The sequence below is a fragment of the Lycorma delicatula genome, chromosome 9, assembly GCF_047948215.1.
Source record: "Lycorma delicatula isolate Av1 chromosome 9, ASM4794821v1, whole genome shotgun sequence".
Taxonomy (NCBI): Eukaryota; Metazoa; Arthropoda; class Insecta; order Hemiptera; family Fulgoridae; genus Lycorma; species Lycorma delicatula.
The window spans coordinates 74,534,799-74,556,827 of NC_134463.1; the positions used below are offsets into that span (position 1 = coordinate 74,534,799).

Sequence of the window (22,029 nt, forward strand, 5' to 3'; positions counted from 1 at the left end):
AATAACCTAACCAAACTCAAAATATATTTATACTTGCCTATGTTTTAATTATAAAAAAAAAGATGTTTATAATGAAATTTATGGTTAATAAATAGAAATAAATGAGAAAAATTCATTACAAAGATGTCTATAAGTGTTAATCAATAAACCAATTCTTCCTTATTAAAATTAACAAACATTCATATATTTGTTGAGAACAATAGTTGTCATACCAGATAATAAGTTCACATTTTTTGTAAAAATACCCATGTTTAGCACTTTCAGTAAGCATGAGGAAATTTGATTACCTCTTGTTTGTATTTTTGAGATCACTTAAAAGTAACACAAAGATCATAGCAACTTAGCTGCTTGTGATAATACATTTCCGAGTGTGTATAAACAACACTTTCTGTAAATCTATACTAACACAACATGTTTTACTTATAGGTAACAGCATTTCTGCCTCTTCATGATGCTTTTCTAGCTGTGCCTTAGCTGACCTGCTTTCAGGAGTTCCACATTTAGTACAATAAATCACATGTTTAACTTGTATCCGTTCAAGGTTGGTAAAAAGACAAATTTTGAAAATTGTACAAAAAACTTTTTCTATAATATTCATAACTTTGTTATCTGGATATTTTATTAAAGCAACCTATGAATATTTAAATTCAGGCTAAGAAATTCTTTGGTGGTCTTCTGTCGAGAACGACTTGCATCTCATGGTATTTAGTTTACATGTGAGATTATTGTTTGTTGATCCATCTTCATTGGTTTTTGATTTCATATGAAAAGTTCTGTCATCTTTGTCTAATTCTGCACAGTTGTATTTACGTTCAGAATTTCTGCAATGAAAAAAGACAGAGCTTTAGTGCAAATTATGCTTCTCTGAAATCAAAATACTCCAAAAAGTTCAACAATGATGAATACAAGTAGATGATCTGTGTGGCTTTCTCAATACTGTATGCACTAAATACAACAGGCATGGTAACAGCTACAATACAATTTTACTAAATTTTTTAAAATTAATTTTCTGATAACTTTAAACAATAAGCATCATTGTTAAATGGTAAGCCAATTTTTATTCTTGCATAATGTACGAGGGTTATTTTTTTTTAAGGTCCGATTGGTTACGAAATTAAAACCACAGTGAAAATAAAAAATGTTTTCTTTATAACAAGTACTTGCATATAGTTGCACTATTTCTCTACATAGTCGCCACTCTGATTTAGACATTTGTTGTAGCGTGATACCAAATTTCCAATACCCTCATCATAGAACGGAGCCGCCTGTGTATTCAACCATGTTTTTACACTGGTCTGCAGCTCGATGTCTGTGCCAAAATGTTGTCCCTCCTAGCTAGCGTTTCATGTGAGCAAAGAGGTGAAAATCGGATGGAGGCAAGTCTGGACTGTATGGTTTTTGTTTTCCCAACAAAACCGCAGCAGGAGCTTCTTTGTTACAGCTGCAGTGTGCGGCCAAACATTGTCATGGAGATAGACCATGCCTGATGACAACATTCCTCTCCGCTTATTCTGAATTGCCCTTCGTAGATGTTGAAGAGTCACGCAGTATGAGGCTGCAGTGATGGTCGTGCCACGTTCCATGAATTCCACCGAGAGAATTCCATTCTGGTCCCAGAACACGTAGCCATACACACTTTCTGTTGGAGAAGGTTCACTTGAACTTCTTTGATTTACTGGGAGAATGAGAATGCATCCACTTTTTGGATTGTTCTTTTGTTTCTTCAGTTTCGAAATGGACCCATGTCTCGTCCCCTGTGACAATTTTGTACAAAAAAGCTTGTCCTTCATTGTGGTAGCGCTGGAGAAACATTACGGAGGCATCCATTCTCACTGTTTTGTGATTGTCGGACAGCATCTTGAGAACCCATCTCGCACACAGTTTGCGGTACTGAAGTCTCTCACTCAATGTGAGAGACAATGGTATATAGAGCTTTATACAATGGTATAAAGAGCTGACCTTGAAATTTCAGAAAATGACAGTTTTCTCGAATTGCCTCAACCACTCACTCAACGAGATCATCGGTTGACACTCGCTTCCTTCCCTGACCGCCTACATCGTGAACATCTGTACGTCCTTTTTTAAAGTTCTTGCACCATTGTCGCACTTGGCTCATTGAAGTTTCACTGTACACATTACTTATTCGCTGATGAATTTCAGCTGCATTACACCCCTCAACCTAAAGAAATCTAATTATCGCACGCACTTCACACTTGGTGAGAGATGCTATTGTTATAGACATGTTTACGTGCTAGCTGCGTGTTCAGAACTAAACGAAGTGGCGCGGCGTGATTGAAGGCCATAAATACTAGAGATGCTGCACAACATATGCGCAAAGGTTCATCCGATTTTTTCCATACTGTAACTACAACTGATGACCCAGTCATTCGTAAAGTAAGTATGGCATTCATTATTATTTCTTGCTTCTTTGTTTGTATACTTAATTTCAATATAGTTTTTTTTTATGTGGATTGTTAAAACTGGTTTTTTTAATTCTTATACTTGTTTTAATTAATATAGAATTAGAAATTTCTTTAATCTGTACTGTAATATTTTTCTCTATGCGAACATAGCATCATCTTATGTTATTTTGACCATTTCAATTTCAGTGTTCTTTTTTCTCTATCAAGGAGTTTTGACGTTTACTCTCATAAGTGCTTTAAAATTCTGCTTCCATTGATTCAGATTTGATTCCATTCAAATTTTAATGTTATGGCAGAGAAATCAAGAATAATTTGAGGTTAGTTTTTATACTTAAGTGGTTGAAGTCCAACTTACGTAACTGGAGCTTGAATTTAAAAATATAGTTGAAAAGGCAACATTGCTATATAAATTTCAGTTTTTTTAAAGTGGTACAAGGTACTTCATAGGATTTGTTCTTTATCCTTATTTTATTGTTTATTTACTTCAAAGAATTGGGAAATTGTTTAATACAATATAGTATTTACATAAAATGTGATTTCAGGAAGTTTCAAGATAAGACATAAAATTGTTATCATTTTGAAATACTCTGCTTAATGATGTGCACAACAAACCCAATTCTTTCTCTACACCTCGGTATGGAGTCATGGATTAGATACCACATTGATTTCTATCAACTACATTTCAGCTGTTACATTTTGTAGTGCAACAATTATAATCAATTTTTCCTAAGTATAATTTTTTACACGTCTCTAAGTGCCTCAAAGTGATGTAGTGAAATTAAGAATTCAATGTACCATCTGGAAGACCAAAGTTTTTTAATATATGATGTCTGAAATAAAGAGAATGTGTGCCTACATTCTTTTATTTTATTGATAATTTTTTCAATTTTCTTCTTAAATCATTTTCAAATTTACAAATGATCAAACTATTAAAAATATCTAATATTAGGTTGCTCATAATGTCTAAAGGTATAGCAATTTATACTTGATTTAAATCTCCTTTAAACGGAACCATAGTAATTTGGCATTTGGCATTCAATCTGTTTCAGTAATTGGCATTTGCTCTTTTGAGGCAGTGAAATCTTAAAATAAAATGATATAGATATAAAATGTGCAGTAGATTCCACTTTTAATATTTATTCAAACGTAAACATTATCAGTTTACAAACATATTGTAAAAGTATTAATAAAAATGAAAATAAAGAATTTAATGTATTAATATTTCTTTTCTAACTTCAAATAATTATCAGGAAGATATAAATTAAAAATAAAAACTAATTATGTTATACAGATTGATTTTTATTTAAAAAATATATCCTTGGACCCCACAGTCAACTGATTGTTACCTCTAAATTTCTGAATTTGAATATGTGTTTTCAGTCAGCCATGTAAACCCAGATTAATTCAATTATATTTTTACCTTTATCATATCACTCTGTGCTAAACCATACTGTACATTGGCTTTTGAGTAAATTGGAAATAGTAATCATATCTTATAAAATTAACATAAGGGAGATATACATATACGTAAAGAAGTCTGGAACACTAATATCCGTTGATATGATCTGGTAATTGATTAACTGAAAATATCTTGAAGGACAAACATTATTCACCAAATTCTTTTGCATGTTTAATTTTCATACATAAGCATTAAAGTTCTAAGGAAAAAATAGTTTTATGCTTCTCCTGGTTGAATTTTTAAGCATTAAGAAAAAATTATTCATCCACAGATTGTGAGCACGACAATTCATTCAAGTAATCAAATAAATTTTTACATTATTTACTTTACGTATTTATTTTAGAACAGTTCATTTACCATAGGTCCATAGTCCACAAGAAGTAACAAATTGGGAAAAAGAATGAATTTATTAAAAGAAAACCTTAAATGTTAATAACGTAAGGCTTAACAAAAAACATAATTTACCATATAACTACTTCTATAATTATGTAAAAAGAATTAAACTTGTTTATATAAAAAATAATCTTTGTTTTTTCTCGGCTGAAGAACTAAGGAATTTAAAAAATATAAACTTGTTGCAAAGACATTAAAGAACGTGAAATGTAAACACAGAAAAACATTTTTTTAAGTTGATATTTTCTTTCTTTTTTTCTCTGGCAAATTTATTGTATTACTGTGAAATCTCGTCAGTTTTTTTATCGCTCCAATCATTCAGTGAATTTCATAAGCATTTAATCTACTCGCCTATACATTACCTTAGGAAAACCTTCATTTCTTTTAATGATTGTCTATTTTGAATATAAGTTAAATTTTATATCTAATGTCTGTCTTAAATTGTCTTTTCTCATCTATTGTATTTTATTTTTTATTAATATGCATACATTTAAAAACAAATATCAATTATTGCTAATTCAGTATGAAAGTATCTTTTATTAATACATAAAAAATAGTGCAACAATAATACCTTTGTTATTTTGCCATATAACGCGCTTGTTATCAGTGGAATAATGAAGATTTAATGAAAATTTATGTAAAAAAAATTAACTTAAATGGTTGGCAAATGTCAACAAACAATTACCAGAATACAGGGTGTCTGTAAAATCCTTCCATGATTACAAAAAAAAAAACTATTATAGTTATAGTTGTGCAGTTTGTGGCAAAAAAAAGAAAAAATTAAGTTTTTTTTACCATGTCAATAAACTTCAACATGTATGCCTTCTGTCGCTCATAGAATGTCGTAAAATGATTGTTGTGGAATGTGATAATCAATATCATTCAACATGTTGGTCAATATTTCATCACTAATAGTAGCAACAGCTTCAGTTATTCTCTTTCTCAATGTGTCCAGATCAGGTGTAGGTGTTACATAGACTCTGACCTTAACATAACCCCAGAGGAAAACGTCTAAGGGAGTTATGTCTGGTGATCACGGTGGCCAGGGAGTGGGACCGTTGTACCCAATCCGTCTGCCACGAAATGATTCATTCAGAAAATCTCAATCTAGTAATCTCCCGTGTGGTGGTGAGCCATCCTGCTGAAAAACCACCCTAAGTTGCAAATCATTTAGTTGAGCTATAGCAGTGTCACAGCATATCCAGGTAAATGTTAGCTGTTATTGATTGGTCAGTGAAAAAGAGGGGACCAGTGATTCTGTTGTGCATCAAACTGCACCACACATTCACTTTACAGAAATCTCTCATTTTTTTCCTGGTAAAGTACGGATTTTCTGAGGCTCATATTCTCACATGCCTGTTTACTTTATCTGAGGTATGAAAAGTAGCCTTATCTGAAAAAACACACGCTGCAGGTATCATTGTCGTAATCAATCTTGCAAAGGCAGCATGACGAGGGCCGTCATCTCGCTGTAGATACATGTGCAATCTTACTTGCTAGTGTAAAATTTTTTACGCTGTTGACCAGGGAATCTGTAGTTCATGAGATGCATGACAGGTAGATTTGGAAGGGTTGTGTAGAAATGCTTGCAGCACAACCTCTTACCTTCTTCTAACGGATGGCTGCCCCATTTGCGGAAGGTCGACTACACTTCCATTTTCCTTAAACATTGCATACAATGCAATGATACTCTTGCTGTCATCCATATTCCATTCTAAAATCCATTATTATTCCATTCTTGGTCATCCATATTCCATTCTAAAATTTTGTTGCACAGTAATCTGCGATTTCGATTGCACTTTCTCCTGGATTGACGCCATTTTATACCTGCAACAAACCAATATAAAAAAAATTGATATTTTTTTCTTTTTTTGCCACAAACCACACAGCTGTAGCTAATAGTTTTTTTGTAATCGTGGAAAGACTTTATAGACAGCCTGTATCTGCTTTTTTAAATACTTTTAATTTTTAAATATTTTTTTATCTGTTTTTTGCTTGAGGGTCATTCAATAAGTAAAGGGTCGATGAAAAGTTAAAAAATATGTTAGTAGAAGTAGGTATAAGGTAATTTTTTGTTTCTGGCAGACTGTAATTAGACTATATTATTAGTGAACATAGATTTCATCACTGAAAATATGTATTCTAAATTAGATAATCACATACCAACATTGGGCATTCCTTCTTACCTGAAAGTAAAAGATGTGTGGCATTTCATATATTATTTCTTCTTGGTATTGAAGTGAAATGAAGACTGTTAGTTATGTATATATGTATTATTAAGAGAAAGCATTTATATTATACTCACAAACATAAACAGTATAATTTTTTATATTTATTATTTTAAAAATCAAACTCTTCAACTAACACTATAAAACAGTTCAACTATATATATATGAAGTAAAATGAAAAACTTGAAAGCAAAAGATTTACTTTTATTACAGTATAAATTACTTAAACTCTAAGCTTGTAAAGGTGGTGATTTATTTATGTATCCATCTTGCTAAACTTTTTCTTGGCACTATACTGTATTCAGTTAGCTTATAGAGTGAAGTAACTTTACTGGAATGTGATTGTAGCTTATAGAGTGAAGTAACTTTACTGGAATGTGATTGTAGTGTATTTCTAGATTTGTGTCTGTAAGACTTGGGTTATACCATTATTTTGACACCATGTCTGATATCGATTCAGCTGGTAATAATGCACAATTATTGATATTTCCTCCAAAAAAAAAAAAAATTCCATGAGAAAAGCTTGTAAGCCAATTGTAGAAAAACTTGACAATTTTCCTTATCATTAATGTAAAAGGGAAAATTTCAGCCGTGTGTTAGAAAAAGAATATCAAAATGTGTCTTAGTTCAAAAGGAATAATTTTTGAAGAGGATGAACTTGTCCAACTGTTGCAAAGGGTTTCTCATATTAAAATTAATTCTATTGTGTATAAATTTGATGAGTTAGCAAGATCCAGTGACAAAAACATGCTTTCATGACCTCTATCATTCTGTACTCAACCCAATTAAGGTAATTTGGGACAAATCAGAATTACATAGCTTCAGAAAATACTGCTTTTAAAATATCTGATGTTAAAAATTTATGCTTAAACATCTTCGACAAAAACTGAATTGAATATTTTATTTGTTTATTATCATAGAAATTTAATTTAAGATAGGAAGTTTTACTATAGTGGACAATTGACAATTTCATAACTCTTAACTTAAAAGACTCAAGGAAATTAGTAACAAACAAGCTTAAATAATAAAATGCCCATGGGTTATCAAATGAGCTGAACAAGGTTAAGAAATATTTATTGATCATTTAATATGTCGTAATTTACAAAATGTATGTCTAATTTTTGTTAAATATAATAGTGAGTGGTTACTGAATATTAATATCACACAGTTTCTTTTATATGTATCATTATTTGCAGGACTTGCTTATGAATCAGCCTCCTGAAGACTCTTTTGTGCAGTCTGTTTACTTTAACTCAAGCAAACTGAATATGATGTAGAATCTTATTAACTGTCTCCTTATTTTGTTTTTAAGTATTTAGTTTTTTTAAGTATTAACCTATTTTTATTTATTGTTTTGTTTTGCTTTTGTGTGTGTGTACTATTACCTTTATTTTGAGTATGATTTAAATTCTGATTGTTTGCCAGTATTTCTGTAATATTTTATTTCAAGAATTATTTCATGTAATATTGTTTTCTTTCTCTAGATCTGTTAACTGTTAATGAAACATCCGTTGAACCTCCACAAGATGATTCAAACAGTCTTAATTCTCCACGTAACCTTGCTCTTGAAGCTACATTTATTAACCATAATTTTTCACAACAAGTTTTAAAACCCGGTGAACCGAGACATAAATTTGATGAACCAAATCCTTTTATATCAGATGAAGAGGAAGGTGAAGTAGGATCTGTAGCTTATAGATACAGGAAATGGGATCTGGACAACGGTATAGTACTTGTTGCTAGATGTGAACACGATGCAGTTTTATCAACGCCAAGTGGTGAATTACAGTTTTTGACCATTAAGGCACTTAATGAATGGGATTCAAAGGTAAGCATATATTTTTGTGGAAATTATTAACTAATGGATTTTAATGGTTCGTTTAAAATAACAAGTTGATAAGAAATTATTTTATTAACCCAAACATAACAGGAGTAGATAACAGAATCCCTGCAGGTACCGCAAATTTATCATTGGTTACTGAAAGAGTATTGTAATTCACAGTTCCTTAGAGTACAGATCTTGATAAAATACGCTAGATGGTTGACAGAATGGCATGTGATAAACATGTCAAAATTCTTCGTTTTTTTTTTTTTTTTCATTTTCATGTTATAGAAATACAACTAGTGTAATTAGATTGTTCATGTGCAGTTGGCTTTTTTCATTTTTTTTATGAATTGTTGTTTGTAAAATACAGAATATTGTTTACTGCATAAATCACCAGACAGCTACTAAATCACCTATTCAGCTATATATACACTCTTGCTGTAATTTTGCTTCAGTATAAATCAAAATACTTGTCCTTTTTTAAAATTAAAGAGAAATTTTTTAACGAAACAGTGTTTCTTAAAGAATGCATTTTTTTACATCAGAGATAACATTTTATAAGTATAGAAAATTTTATCAATGTTTCTGAATGAATGTAGTTAGTTAATCAATAGCTTAAGCTTTAACATAAAAATAAACAAGTTTGTTGTTAACATTCACATAAATCTATGTGCAAGAGAAAGTGGATAATGGTTTTGAATTTTATACCTACCTGGCACCCTGCAAAATGATAAAGCTTGTAGAAAGGTGATTTGCAGCTGAGGTTGTGGTAATGAAGATCCACTGATGATTATTGAAGCAACCTTAACGTGTTAATATGTAAATGGAGTTGCTGGATTTAAGGAACAATTAATAATGTTTTGAACTTGCTTATAATATATTTCATTTAAGGAAACAATCTTGTCTGGCAATAAATATTTAGACTAATATTACATAAACTAATTACTTATTTCTTTCAATTAAAAATGAACCAATTGAAGTGAACCAAATTGATTGACTATAATTAATATGGTATATACGGACATTTATACAGGTGATTCAGAAAAGATTTTAGAACATTAAAATCACATAAAAATTTACTAATTTGGTTGAGGTCTCCTTTCATAGAAAGTTTGACACATCTAGTTTGTTACACAAAATTAACTTTTGTTTGATATGACCTTAATTTGTAATTTGACATACAGGTCCCAGAAACATTAGCAAGAAAATTCTAGCATTTTGATTAAAATTAACAGCATTTTGTTTAAATTTGTTACAAGTTTAAGAATTTCTCACAAACTTGAGGAAGATTAAAGAATTTCTTACAAGAAAAACTGCAGAATTTTTCCCAGGTTTGAGAAAATTTGAAGAGTTTCTCATAAACTTCAGAAAAATATAAATTTCTCACAAATTCAAGAAAAAATAAAAAAAATAGTTGCAAATTCGAGAAAAATTAAAAAATTTGTCATAGATTTGAGAAAAATATAGAATTTCTCACAGAATCAAGAATAATTAAATTTCTCTCGGATTTGTGAAAGAATTTCTCGAATAACAAGGAAAAATAAGAATTTTTTGCAAATTTAAGGAAAATTGAAGAATTTTTTGCAAATATGAGAAAAATTGAAGACTTTCCCTGAAATTTGAAAAAAAATTATAATTTTTTCCAAAAAAAAAGAAGAATCTATTGCAAATTCTTGATAAATTGAAGAATTTCTCGAAGTTCATGTTAAATTTATGAAATTCTCGCAAATTAAAGAATTTCTCTGAAATTTGAAAAAATATAAAATTTCTAGTTTTGTGAAAAATGAAAGAAATGAATTTGAGAAAAATTGATGAATTTCTTGTAAATATGAGAAAATTGTTGAATTTCTCGCAAATTTGAGAAAAGATTAAAAAAATTTTTTATCATACTATAATTGCAGTATATATTAAATACCCTAAATGCAATAGAGTATTTTGGGCTTCAACAACATCAGTAGGAGTGGTTGTTAAGTCTTGGAATGCTTTGGTGTAATAGTGTGGCATTCAGAACCATTTGGACAGGTTTTTTATGTTTATACTTTTACATGTTTTTTTTAAGTTTTATGATGTAATAAATTTTACTAAAAACTTCTTCAAAGAATTTTGAATTTGTTCTTAATCGATGTCATTTTTCCTTTGTCCATTTTTCTGTTTCAATAAATTATACATGAATAATAAAGTAAACACATAATTTTAAAACATTTTCCTGCTAATAATGTTATTGGCCATTTCCTTGAAAAGCATTATGACAGTGTTACTAAATTTTTAATAGTGGTAATATTTATAGTCATATAATATATAATAGCAATATAGCTTTGATTAATACATTAAATTTGTTGTTGCAGTTGTCTGCAGGTATTGAATGGAGACAAAAGTTAGATACCCAGAGAGGTGCTGTTCTTGCTAATGAATTAAGAAACAATTCTTGTAAATTGGCCAAATGGACCATACAAGCTTTGTTAGCTGGTTCTGATCAAATCAAGTTTGGGTGTGTATGATTAATTTCGTAATTTAGTTTTAAATGTTTTTATTATTGTTTGGTTAACAGCACATTCATATATATACATATGTACAAATGGGTTGCAGTTTAGATTAAATACTCTAAATGTAATTCAGGATATTTTGGGCTTCAACAACAGCGGAAGTGGGGGTTGTAAAGTCTTAGAATGCTTTGGTGTAATAGTGTGGCATTCAGAACCATTTGGACAGGCTTTTTATGTTTATACTTTTACTGGTTTTTTTAAGTTTTATGATGTAATAAATTTTACTAAAAAATTCTTCAAAGAATTTTGAATTTGTTGTTAATGAATGTCATTTTTCTATTTCAGTAAATTATACGTGTATAATTATGTATAAACACATAATTTTAAAACATTTTTAAGATAAAATGTAACAGTGGTACATTCCTTATATTCTTGAAATTTCTGTTTTTTACATTTATTCTTTTTATTTTTTTTTGTGCACCACATATTCATTAGTCTCTAACAATAAATTATTTTACTGTTAACAATTAATATAATTTTTATTATAAATATTGGTATTAGAATTACAACTACCTCAGTAATGCACAAGGGAGAGTAACTAAGTGATGCATAGAAAATCCCCTAGGTTCAATTCCTAGTCAGGGGGTTTGGGATTTAAAAATCTGTCAATCTTAAAAAGAAATGACTGAACAGTAATACCCATTTTTTAATAACTTGCAAATGGAAGCAATATTTTAATGAAGTAAAAAATGCACAAAACTACATATTGCAGGAGTTTATTTTTATGCCTCAATGTAGTCAACATTTACAGTTATACCCTGTCTCTACAATGAAGCACTTGTTTCTTCCCATCAGTGATAAGTTCTTGCAGTCTTTCTTTGATCCACATCTACATCATCCATGATCCCTCCCATCATCATTTGTGATGAGACAAATGCCCTTAAGTCTTTAAGATTCTTTTTTTAAAGACAGAAAGAAATGAAAAGTATCAAGGCACAAAATGGGATAAATACGATATAAGGAATGAGTGATTTTCTACTTGGCAAGAGCTGCTGCAATCAGATGTTATGGTACCAAACTGTCCTATAATGTATTGTACTCATTCTTTCGATATGCTTACTAGATGATTTGTTGAATGCGAGTCGCTCTGAATCAATTCACCTTACTGCTGTAAAAGATTCATCCTCAATATTTCCTTAATCATCTTCCAATGCACAGAAGTTTGTTTCCCGCTATTCACAGTAGTATGACTGACTGTGTTGCATTGTGGCTTATGCTGACAAAGGGCTCCTGCTGGTTGAAGAAAGTTGGCGGTGGGATGTTGAGCTCCAAGCCACTCAGGCTTGCAGGATGCTTGAGCTGTGAAGTCATCAACACAAGATGACATTTAGCCCAGGAAAGACCACAATGATGCTCCTCAAGGCCTATTGGCAATGAGTCAGTGTGTCCATGTTTCGATGGCAGGCCAGCATATATAGTATGTTCAGGTTCAAAAGTACCTCGGGATGTTTCTTGATGAGAAACTGCAATTTTAGAAGCACCTTCAATATGTTGCAGTGAGGGTCTGCAATGCCTTCTTTGGTATTCAACGTGTGGTCCTGATTGGGGTCTTTACTTTAAGACCATGAACATCCTGTATAAAGGCGTGTACAAGGCTATTATGCTATACACAGCGCCTGTTTGGATGGATAGGCTAAAATATAAAGTTCAATGGGACGTATTATTAAGGGCTCAACACCTAATATTGTTAACGTCAATGGGTGGTTACCATACTATTTCACGGGAGGCACTCTTGGTGATTGCAGGTATGAAACTGATGGATTGCGTCTGAGAAGCAGCTGCGGTATGTTGCTAAGTAGTCCAGTGAGTTGACTTCGGATAAAGTTGGAGAAATTGAACAACATGGCAATGCCTTGTGGCAGGACAGATGGTGGACGTTAAACGCATGATCTCTCTCCAAATGTTATTGGTTTGTGGGACGCCTCATGGGTGCACCCTAATAAATATGTGACACAATTTTTTTCCTGCCATGGTTCTTTTAGGGACAGACTGCAGAAATTTGGCCTGGTAGATTCTGGGGTGTGAACAGTTGGACGACACCTACCATATGCTTTATGAGTACTCAAAATATGAGTTAATGCATATGTAGATCATCCTTCGGCTTGATCTTATCGGGCCGGTGTTGGACCTCCATGTAAACTGGAGGAGACAGGCCAAATGGGCAATAATGGAGAGTTTTGTAGTATACGTAGCAAAGGAAAGGATTGCTGTTATCGGGTCGACGTTGGACCTCCATGTAAACTGGAGGAGACAGGCCAACTGGGCAATAATGGAGAGTTTTGTAGTTACGTAGCAAAGGAAAGGATTGCTGAGGGGATCTAGAGCTCTGCTTGGATTTCTCCTTGTTTTTATTTTTGTTGATTTGTTATATAAATTATGATTTTGTTGTTCTTGCCCTTATTTTGTTTTGTTTCAAAGTTACTTTGTGTTTATTGTTCCATGTAATATTTTTATGTTTCGTGTTTTATTTTAAACTCACTTTTACCTTCTACGGGTAGGTAGTTAGGTATTTTCAGGTACTTTGTTAGTTAGGTATTTTCAGTCATAGGTCTTAGGTTATAAAACATAGTTAAAAACACTTCTTTGACAGTATTTTCCTTTTTTTTAAATTGATACAACAAAACCTTATTAGAAAGTTTTGTAAGAGGCAGATTTTTTTTTAGGTCATATCGTTTTCAGAATATATTTTTCATGAATAGAAACATACCATTGTCAACATTAAAAACAGTAATTACGCAGATGTTCATATTCATCTTAAACAGTGACATGCCTGGGGAATTATGCCTAAGTATTTTTATTTACTTGCATTAGGAACATCTCATCCCAAAAGTAATTGAAAGTAAAATGTAATTTACGATTTGATTTTTCTGTAAATCTAAAAAATGCAGTGAAGCTTTTTAATTATTATTGTTTAAGGTTTAAATTTTTATTATTTAATCACCATATATATATAATTGTATATATTATTTCACTTTGTTGTGGACACAATAACTGCCAAAATTTTGCTGCAATCACTTTCAAATTGATGTATAAAATATAACAACCCAAAATCTCGGTCATTTGTTAATGGGCAAATTTGACCATGGATTTGGAAATGGGGGGCTTTTTCGAAGAAAAAAAATATTGCTATAAATTTCTTATTAATAAAATATTGAATTTGTTTAAAGTTCCTACTATTCTTTGGATAAGAGCCTAAAACTTATTTAAGTAAAGTTTTTTGATATCACCAACCATTGGCCCATAGAGTGGAAGAAATGGGATTTCAGAGACAAAAAGTCATACCTTCCTCAATAAGCACAGTATCAAATCAGGTGGTCGTTAGTCCTCTAAACATTACCTATAACTTTTGGGTAAAATATGTTTAGATATGACCAACCATTATAGCAAGGGTTGACCAAAATATTGCTGGAATTGTAAGATGGGGCTTGTCATATGCTAAACATGTGAAACTTTTTTCCCTACTTAGCACTGGTGAAATCTACCTCTGCCTTCTGGCATGCCGAAAGGAATTTTTGTTATATCCAGTTACATGTAAATATATAAAAATTTACCATATTTCCTACTTGTAGGAGGAACCCATTTTTTTGTTGTACTAGTTAATATATATATATATATATGTTGCAAAATTTATTCTTTTGAAAAAATAGTATATTAAAAGTGATTGAACTTTTGATTTTTTCTCAGCAGAGCCTACATTCAACATAAAAAATATGATTATGCCTGATTTTTCTCAATGTTGCCAGCATCTGCCACATTCTTAGACTTTTTCTTGTAAATTTAGTTTTACTGTTTAAATCACCAATTTTTAATTTGTCATTTCATTCAACTCCAGAGAGTATGGCCGTTTATTTTTGGCAATGGACATAGCTGTGTAAATCATAAAATTACCATCAGCTATAGAGATGGTATAGTCATATTATATATATATATATACACATGTGTGTGTGTAGTGAAAAGTTCATGTATCACCTCAGATCCTGTTAAAATTATTAACTGTTTTTTTTTTAGAAGATTTTTCACTATTTAACTGTTAAAAAAAAATTATTGGCTTAAATCATGTATTGCATGTTCAATTTTAACTAGATCTTGAATTAGCTATTTGCCACTTTGTCAGCTATCAGTAGTGTTTTCTCTGGCAGGGAGGAATGATTGGTATGATAATCTGAGTTGCAATCTCTACAAGAGGGATACATTATTTAAATGTTAATATATTTGTTTGTAAATACTATCGTATCTTAAGGTTTTTAGATATTTCTTTGAAAGTGTCAAGTTTACAAATTAATTAACTCTCATGTATATGTTATTCAGCAGTGAATACTTAATTGTATGTTGATGGGTATTTATAAAAGTTACTTTATTGACCAATAATTACTAATTTTTATTATAATAAGATATAGTGTAAAGGTCATGAATCTTGAAGCTTAGCACTTTGTCAACTGAACTGGTTCAGTTGACACCCATTTGGCATAACCAATTGGGTTGATTGTCCATTTAGCGTAACATAAGGTTCACTATGGAACTGTCAGTACATTTATTCACTGCAAAAATAATGTTACTATTATTTAATTAATATAAAATAATGTAATTTATTTTTAATTGATAATGTATAGTTACACACCTTATGGAAACAATTTGTTTTTCAATTAATATTTTGCTGATTCAGTTATGAATTAAATGTAGTGTAATTAACTGATTTTGTGTAAATTGTTTTATGGATTGATGTTTCAGAAAATTTATCTTTGGCCACTGTTGAACATTGTATTCTGTATACTGTATTAAGAGTTTTTTTTTTAATAATGTGTCCAGAATAAATCATCTCATTTCACCTTCAGCATGTATAATTTTCAATCTACTGTCTTCAGAGATTGGAGTTAGAAGTCCTTCCCCTGAATTTTTTCCATGATTTCAATGCTTGTCATCATCTCCCGACTTCCAAATTTAACTGCTTCTTTCATGAATTTGATTAACTCCTGAGCCTGCCAACTTTTTTTTTTACTAGTGGATTTAAGTTCATTCTTATTGCAGAACAAAAAAAAATATCAATTACATACAGATAAAATAAAAATTTAACCTATACTATATAAATCAAGAAAAGCAAAATGTGGCACTGGCAAAACACACTCAACAAAAGAACAAAAATGGCTGAACATTATTATAACACACAGCTTTTCAACTTTAATGTATTCTAGTAATAGGATAAATATAGTACTTATTTTTATTTTGGATATGATTATACATATCTTTACTGTTCAGCTAATTACCGTTCAGTCAGCTGATTGGAATGAGTCATTTACTACAATAACTTATTTTTAAACAAAATAATTTTGTAAGTATAAGATATAGTGTTGACTTTGCATTAACAATTTTGTCAACATACGCATCAATTTGTAATTTTTAATCATAACTTATCATCTGGATTTGGAAATACCTATAACATTTTCAAACAATGATTGCTAGTGAAATAATTGATGAAAATATTATTTTAATTGTAATTAATATTGTAAAATAAATTATTAAATTATACTTAAGATCAATTTGGGATGATAAATTTTGTTAAATAAGATTTACTTTTAATGTAAATTGACTGAGATTGAGTCATGAACAGATAAATTTTCTGTTTTGTAAACACTAATGTGATAAATGTTTGTAGAATCAATATACAGCATATTAGCTGCTTGACTACAAGCTTCAGATTTCATTTCCCTGCTATAATTATATGAAAATGGGGTTTATATACTGTTCAGCGTTAAGAGCTATCCTAGCCCTTGTTTGTAGTGAGATTTTACTGCATTGTGTGTGATTGGATTAGTGCAATAATGTACGGGCGACTAAGTTAGTTGTTTATAATACTTTGTCATTTAACATGTTTTTGGTCGACAGTGATATAACTTTATATTTATATTTAGCTTCCATTTAATTATATTGTAAATAACTTGATTCAGTTGATACTAAATGAAAACGTCAAATAATGTTATCTTACTTATTTGTAAGACAGAAAGTCTGTTAGAACGCCACATGGTTTGTTTACAATAGAAATCTTAAAGGAAATAGAGTATAGATTCACTGAAATATATCTGGCCCTGAAATAATGTGAGCAGTAAATTCTGGGAAGCTTCTTCGATAGGCGCTTAACTTCAACATTCTGAAATGTAATGTTTTATAAAAAATATAATTTTTTTGGTCTGAAAAGTTTAAATGAAATTAAACTTTTATAAATTATAAACAATACGGGGGGGGGGGGGGGGAAATAAATTTCAGCAAATTATCACTAGGAACAGAACTAGGTTTGTAAATAGAATGATTGTTTATAATTAAAAATTATGATGAAAAGATAAGCTTATATTTAAAAGTAAGCCCAGAGTAGAAAGAAGTAAAAGAAGACATTTTGTCTGTTAAGTGATAATTACAACAAAAAAAAAATTGTTATTCTGCAGTACTATTTTTTAATCTCTGTTCTTTTAAAATGTTTTTTTTTTACAGCCTATGATAAGACTCTACGATATTCCAGATAATACTTTTGAATCTGAAAACGATGATGCTGATGATGAAGAGGCCGGAAATGCCTTTCTAATTGTTCTGATGTGGTCAAAAATAATGTAATACTGTAATAAAGTACTGTAATGACTAATAATGTCATTTAAAATAAATGTTTTTTACTTCATTAAAAAATAATTTGTTCAACAATTTTTTAAATTTCCTACAATTAAATAAAATATTTTGAAATCAGGTTTTCTTATATAATATTTATAGTGTTTCATTTATGATAATTTCAGGATTAAATTTAAGATGTTGCTTAAAATAGTAGAGTTTTCTGTAACTAAAATTTTATAGATTTTTATTAGTGCTACAAATAACCTAACCAAACTCAAAATATATTTATACTTGCCTATGTTTTAATTATAAAAAAAAAGATGTTTATAATGAAATTTATGGTTAATAAATAGAAATAAATGAGAAAAATTCATTACAAAGATGTCTATGAGTGTTAATCAATAAACCAATTCTTCCTTATTAAAATTAACAAACATTCATATATTTGTTGAGAACAATAGTTGTCATACCAGATAATAAGTTCACATTTTTTGTAAAAATACCCATGTTTAGCACTTTCAGTAAGCATGAGGAAATTTGATTACCTCTTGTTTGTATTTTTGAGATCACTTAAAATTAACACAAAGATCATAGCAACTTAGCTGTTTGTGATAATATATTTCCGAGTGTGTATAAACAACACTTTCTGTAAATCTATACTAACACAACATGTTTTACTTATAGGTAACCGAGGTCCCACACAGTCATTTTTGTAGAATAGCATTTCTGCCTCTTCATGATGCTTTTCTAGCTGTGCCTTAGCTGACCTGCTTTCAGGAGTTTCACTTTTAGTACAATGTAATAAATCACATGTTTTACTTGTATCCGTTCAAGGTTGGTAAAAAGACAAATTTTGAAAATTGTACAAAAAACGTTTTCTATAATATTCATAACTTTGTTGTCTGGATATTTTATTAAAGCAACCTATGAATATTTAAATCCAGGCTAAGAAATTCTTTGGTGGTCTTCTGTCGAGAACGACTTGCATCTCATGGTATTTAGTTTACATGTGAGATTATTGTTTGTTGATCCATCTTCATTGGTTTTTGATTTCATATGAAAAGTTCTGTTATCTTTGTCTAATTCTGCACAGTTGTATTTACATTCAGAATTTCTGCAATGAAAAAAGACAGAGCTTTAGTGCAAATTATGCTTCTCTGAAATCAAAATACTCCAAAAAGTTCAACAATGATGAATACAAGTAGATGATCTGTGTGGCTTTCTCAATACTGTATGCACTAAATACAACAGGCATATAGTACAGTCATGGTAACAGCTACAATACAATTTTACTAAATTTTTTAAAATTAATTTTCTGATAACTTTAAACAATAAGCATCATTGTTAAATGGTAAGCCAATTTTTATTCTTGCATAATGTACGAGGGTTATTTTTTTTTAAGGTCCGATTGGTCATAAAATTAAAACCACAGTGAAAATAAAAAAATGTTTTCTTTGTAGCAAGTACTTGCATATAGTTACACTATTTCTCTACATAGTCGCCACTCTGATTTAGACATTTGTTGTAGCGTGATACCAAATTTCCAATACCCTCATCATAGAACAGAGCCGCCTGTGTATTCAACCATGTTTCTACACTGGTCTGCAGCTCGATGTCTGTGCCAAAATGTTGTCCCTCCTAGCTAGCGTTTCATGTGAGCAAAGATGTGAAAATCGGATGGAGACAAGTCTGGACTGTATGGTTTTTGTTTTCCCAACAAAAACGCAGCAGGAGCTTCTTTGTTACAGCTACAGTGTGCGGCCAAACATTGTCATGGAGAAAGACCATGCCTGATGACAACATTCCTCTCCGCTTATTCTGAATTGCCCTTCGTAGACGTTGAAGAGTCACGCAGTATGAGGCTGCAGTGATGGTCTTCAGTTTCGAAATGGACCCATGTCTTATCCCCTGTGACAATTTTGTACAAAAAAGCTTCTCCTTTATTGTGGTAGCGCTGGAGAAACATTAGGGAGGCATCCATTCTCACTGTTTTGTGATGGTCGGACAGCATCTTGAGAACCCATCTCGCACACAGTTTGCGGTACTGAAGTCTCTCACTCACAATGGTGTAAAGAGCTGACCTTGAAATTTCAGAAAATGACAATTTTCTCGAATTGCCTCATCCACTCACTCAACGAGATCATCGGTTGACACTCGCTTCCTTCCCTGACCGCCTACATCGTGACCATCTGTACGTCCTTTTTTAAAGTTCCTGCACCATTGTCGCACTTGGCTGTAACTCATTGAAGTTTCACTGTACACATTACTTATTCGCCGATGAATTTCAGCTGCATTACACTCCTCAGCCTAAAGAAATCTAATTACCGCACGCACTTCACACTTGGTGAGAGATGTTATAGACATCACTTGTTATAGACATGTTTACGTGCTAACTGCGTGTTCAGAACTAAACGAAGTGATGCGGCTTGATTGAAGGCCGTAAATACTAGAGATGCTGCACAACACATATGCGCAAAGGTTCATCCGATTTTTACGCGGGTTTTTATTTCGCGACTGACTGGACCTTGAAAAAAATAACCCTTGTAATAAATTCTGTTTTCATTTCGAAGAAAGGAACGAATTAATTACTATAATATGAATATTTTTAAACGAACCGTCACGGAGGAGGGCTATAAATTGTTGACCACACTTTTCATAACAATTGAAATCAATAAAAACCAAAAAAAGACGTCATTGTAATTTATGCTTTTAAAATATTTATTTGATATTTGCACATATTGGAATGATAAAAACAATTTTGTTTCATTTAACATTAACTTGGCTATCCCAAGTATTTGAAAACGTTAATTATATTCTATAAATCTTAGATTGATGCTTTTACTCCGGTAATGTGGTAACGTTGGATTGACAGAAGACTTAGTAAGAAGTATTTTCGAGGACAACCGTCATTACCCGATTGTTTATGTTGAAAGTAGCCAAGAAAGGCTTTAACGATTTCATTCAATATTGGTTTTCTTTTCAATTTTTTTACCAAAGATGTTTGTTGTAAACGCATTTAAAGTTCCTCAGCTTAATTTATTTGTTATTCGGTGTTTTCATTGGATTGGTTTGTCACATCAACTGGTCAGGGGGGCTGAAGGTTTTACGTATGGAATTATGAATGCCATATAATCATGTAAATAGTTTAGTTTACGTGCCTTCACCACTTGGAGGAAGTTTCCTCTTTCTGACAAAAACTGATTCTTCCACTTTTCTTTACAATGTGTAACTGAAAAACACATACATACACACGCTAGCTGTATTTATACACTGTATGACATGTAAAGATAATTAGGTTATGTGCATTGAAATTTTTGTTATTAATATGTTGTGTATTACAAAATAAATTACACTCACCTTATGATTGGTTAAAAAACAAAGATTGCAATTGTTGGAATTTTGAAGCTGATAATGATAAGAATTATTCTCACCTAATAATTAGTTAAAGAACCCAAGAATACAATTGGTTAGAATTTCGTGCCTGATAATTACTCTCACCTTATGATTTTTTTTTTAAATCCTCGACTTACTAAATATTTTTTCCTCTAAAGCTATTTACTTTAATTAATTTAACGTAAAAAAATAATAAAGTTTATTAATAATATAAAGCTGGATTTTTTTAAAACGCATTTAAATTTTAAAGTACGACATTTGTATACTAACATCAATTATTCGGACAAAAAAGCCCCTTTTTTTTTTAAATCCTCGACAAACTAAATATCGTTTCTTTACAGCTATTTATTTTAATTTAACATAAAAAATTAAGAAAATTGATTAATATAAAGCTGGATTTTTTAATCCGCCTTAAAATTTTTGAAATACGTCAATTATTCGGAAAAAAGGACTTTTTTTTAAATTCCTTTACAAAGTAAATATTTTTTCCTTTGATGCTATTTATTTTAATTTAATTTAACATAAAAAATTAAAATCAAAATAAAACTGATTTTTTATTAAAAAAAGGTTTTATTTGAAAATGCTAAAGTTTCAATGCTATTTGAACTTATCTAAATCTTATTTCAGCACTAGCCTATTCGAGTTCTGGATAAATCTTGGTGAAATTTCTTTCTCAAATTTATTTTTAGCTTCCCGAACACTTTTTCTGCATACTCATCATACAAAGATTAACGAGCGGTTTTCTGTAATTGTTGACGATAACAAAGGTTCCCTGTATAAGGTGCTGAAGAATCTTTTGATAGTGAATGTGAGATAAGCAGCACCTGTTTTATGGATGGGTAGAACAAATGAGTTTTTTAACTAGTGCAACTAGTTCTATAAGTTTTTTAAAAAATCCTCATACATCATGTCAAGCATAATGTTAAGTATATGCATAAGTATGGAATGATTAGTGATCTTCCCCAAAACTCACTAGGAGTCTGTGCCAGTTGATTCACACTATGTTTCTTTTGATTTATTACTCGTGGTATGTTGAAATCTGTTCCAAGATGCTCAGCAATATTTTCACCCCTTACTCACTTTCAACAACTGCATTTCCGTGGTGTTTTCTCACGTCTGATTTTTTTATGTGATTTGCACATTGAAGTAAGTCCACACTTGTTTATAGTTTTAC

The 22,029-nt window shown here is 30.8% G+C and overlaps 1 protein-coding gene across 1 annotated transcript; it reads left to right on the forward strand.

Moving 5' to 3' along the window:
- The first annotated feature begins 6,944 nt into the window (after positions 1 to 6,944).
- On the forward strand, positions 6,945 to 10,826 carry LOC142330684 (eukaryotic translation initiation factor 3 subunit D-like). Its single transcript, XM_075376131.1, has 3 exons — positions 6,945 to 6,966; positions 7,988 to 8,331; positions 10,674 to 10,826. The coding sequence occupies exons 1-3, from the start codon at positions 6,945 to 6,947 to the stop codon at positions 10,824 to 10,826; spliced, it is 519 nt and encodes a 172-aa protein (XP_075232246.1).
- Positions 10,827 to 22,029: the final 11,203 nt, after the last annotated feature.

Excerpts from the sequence above, each read along its gene's own strand:
- LOC142330684 (XM_075376131.1), top strand. The coding sequence starts at position 6,945 with ATGTCTGATATCGATTCAGCTG. Across the intron at positions 6,967-7,987 it reads GTCTGATATCGATTCAGCTG|ATCTGTTAACTGTTAATGAA; the intron begins GTAATAATGCAC and ends TTCTTTCTCTAG. Across the intron at positions 8,332-10,673 it reads TTAATGAATGGGATTCAAAG|TTGTCTGCAGGTATTGAATG; the intron begins GTAAGCATATAT and ends TTGTTGTTGCAG.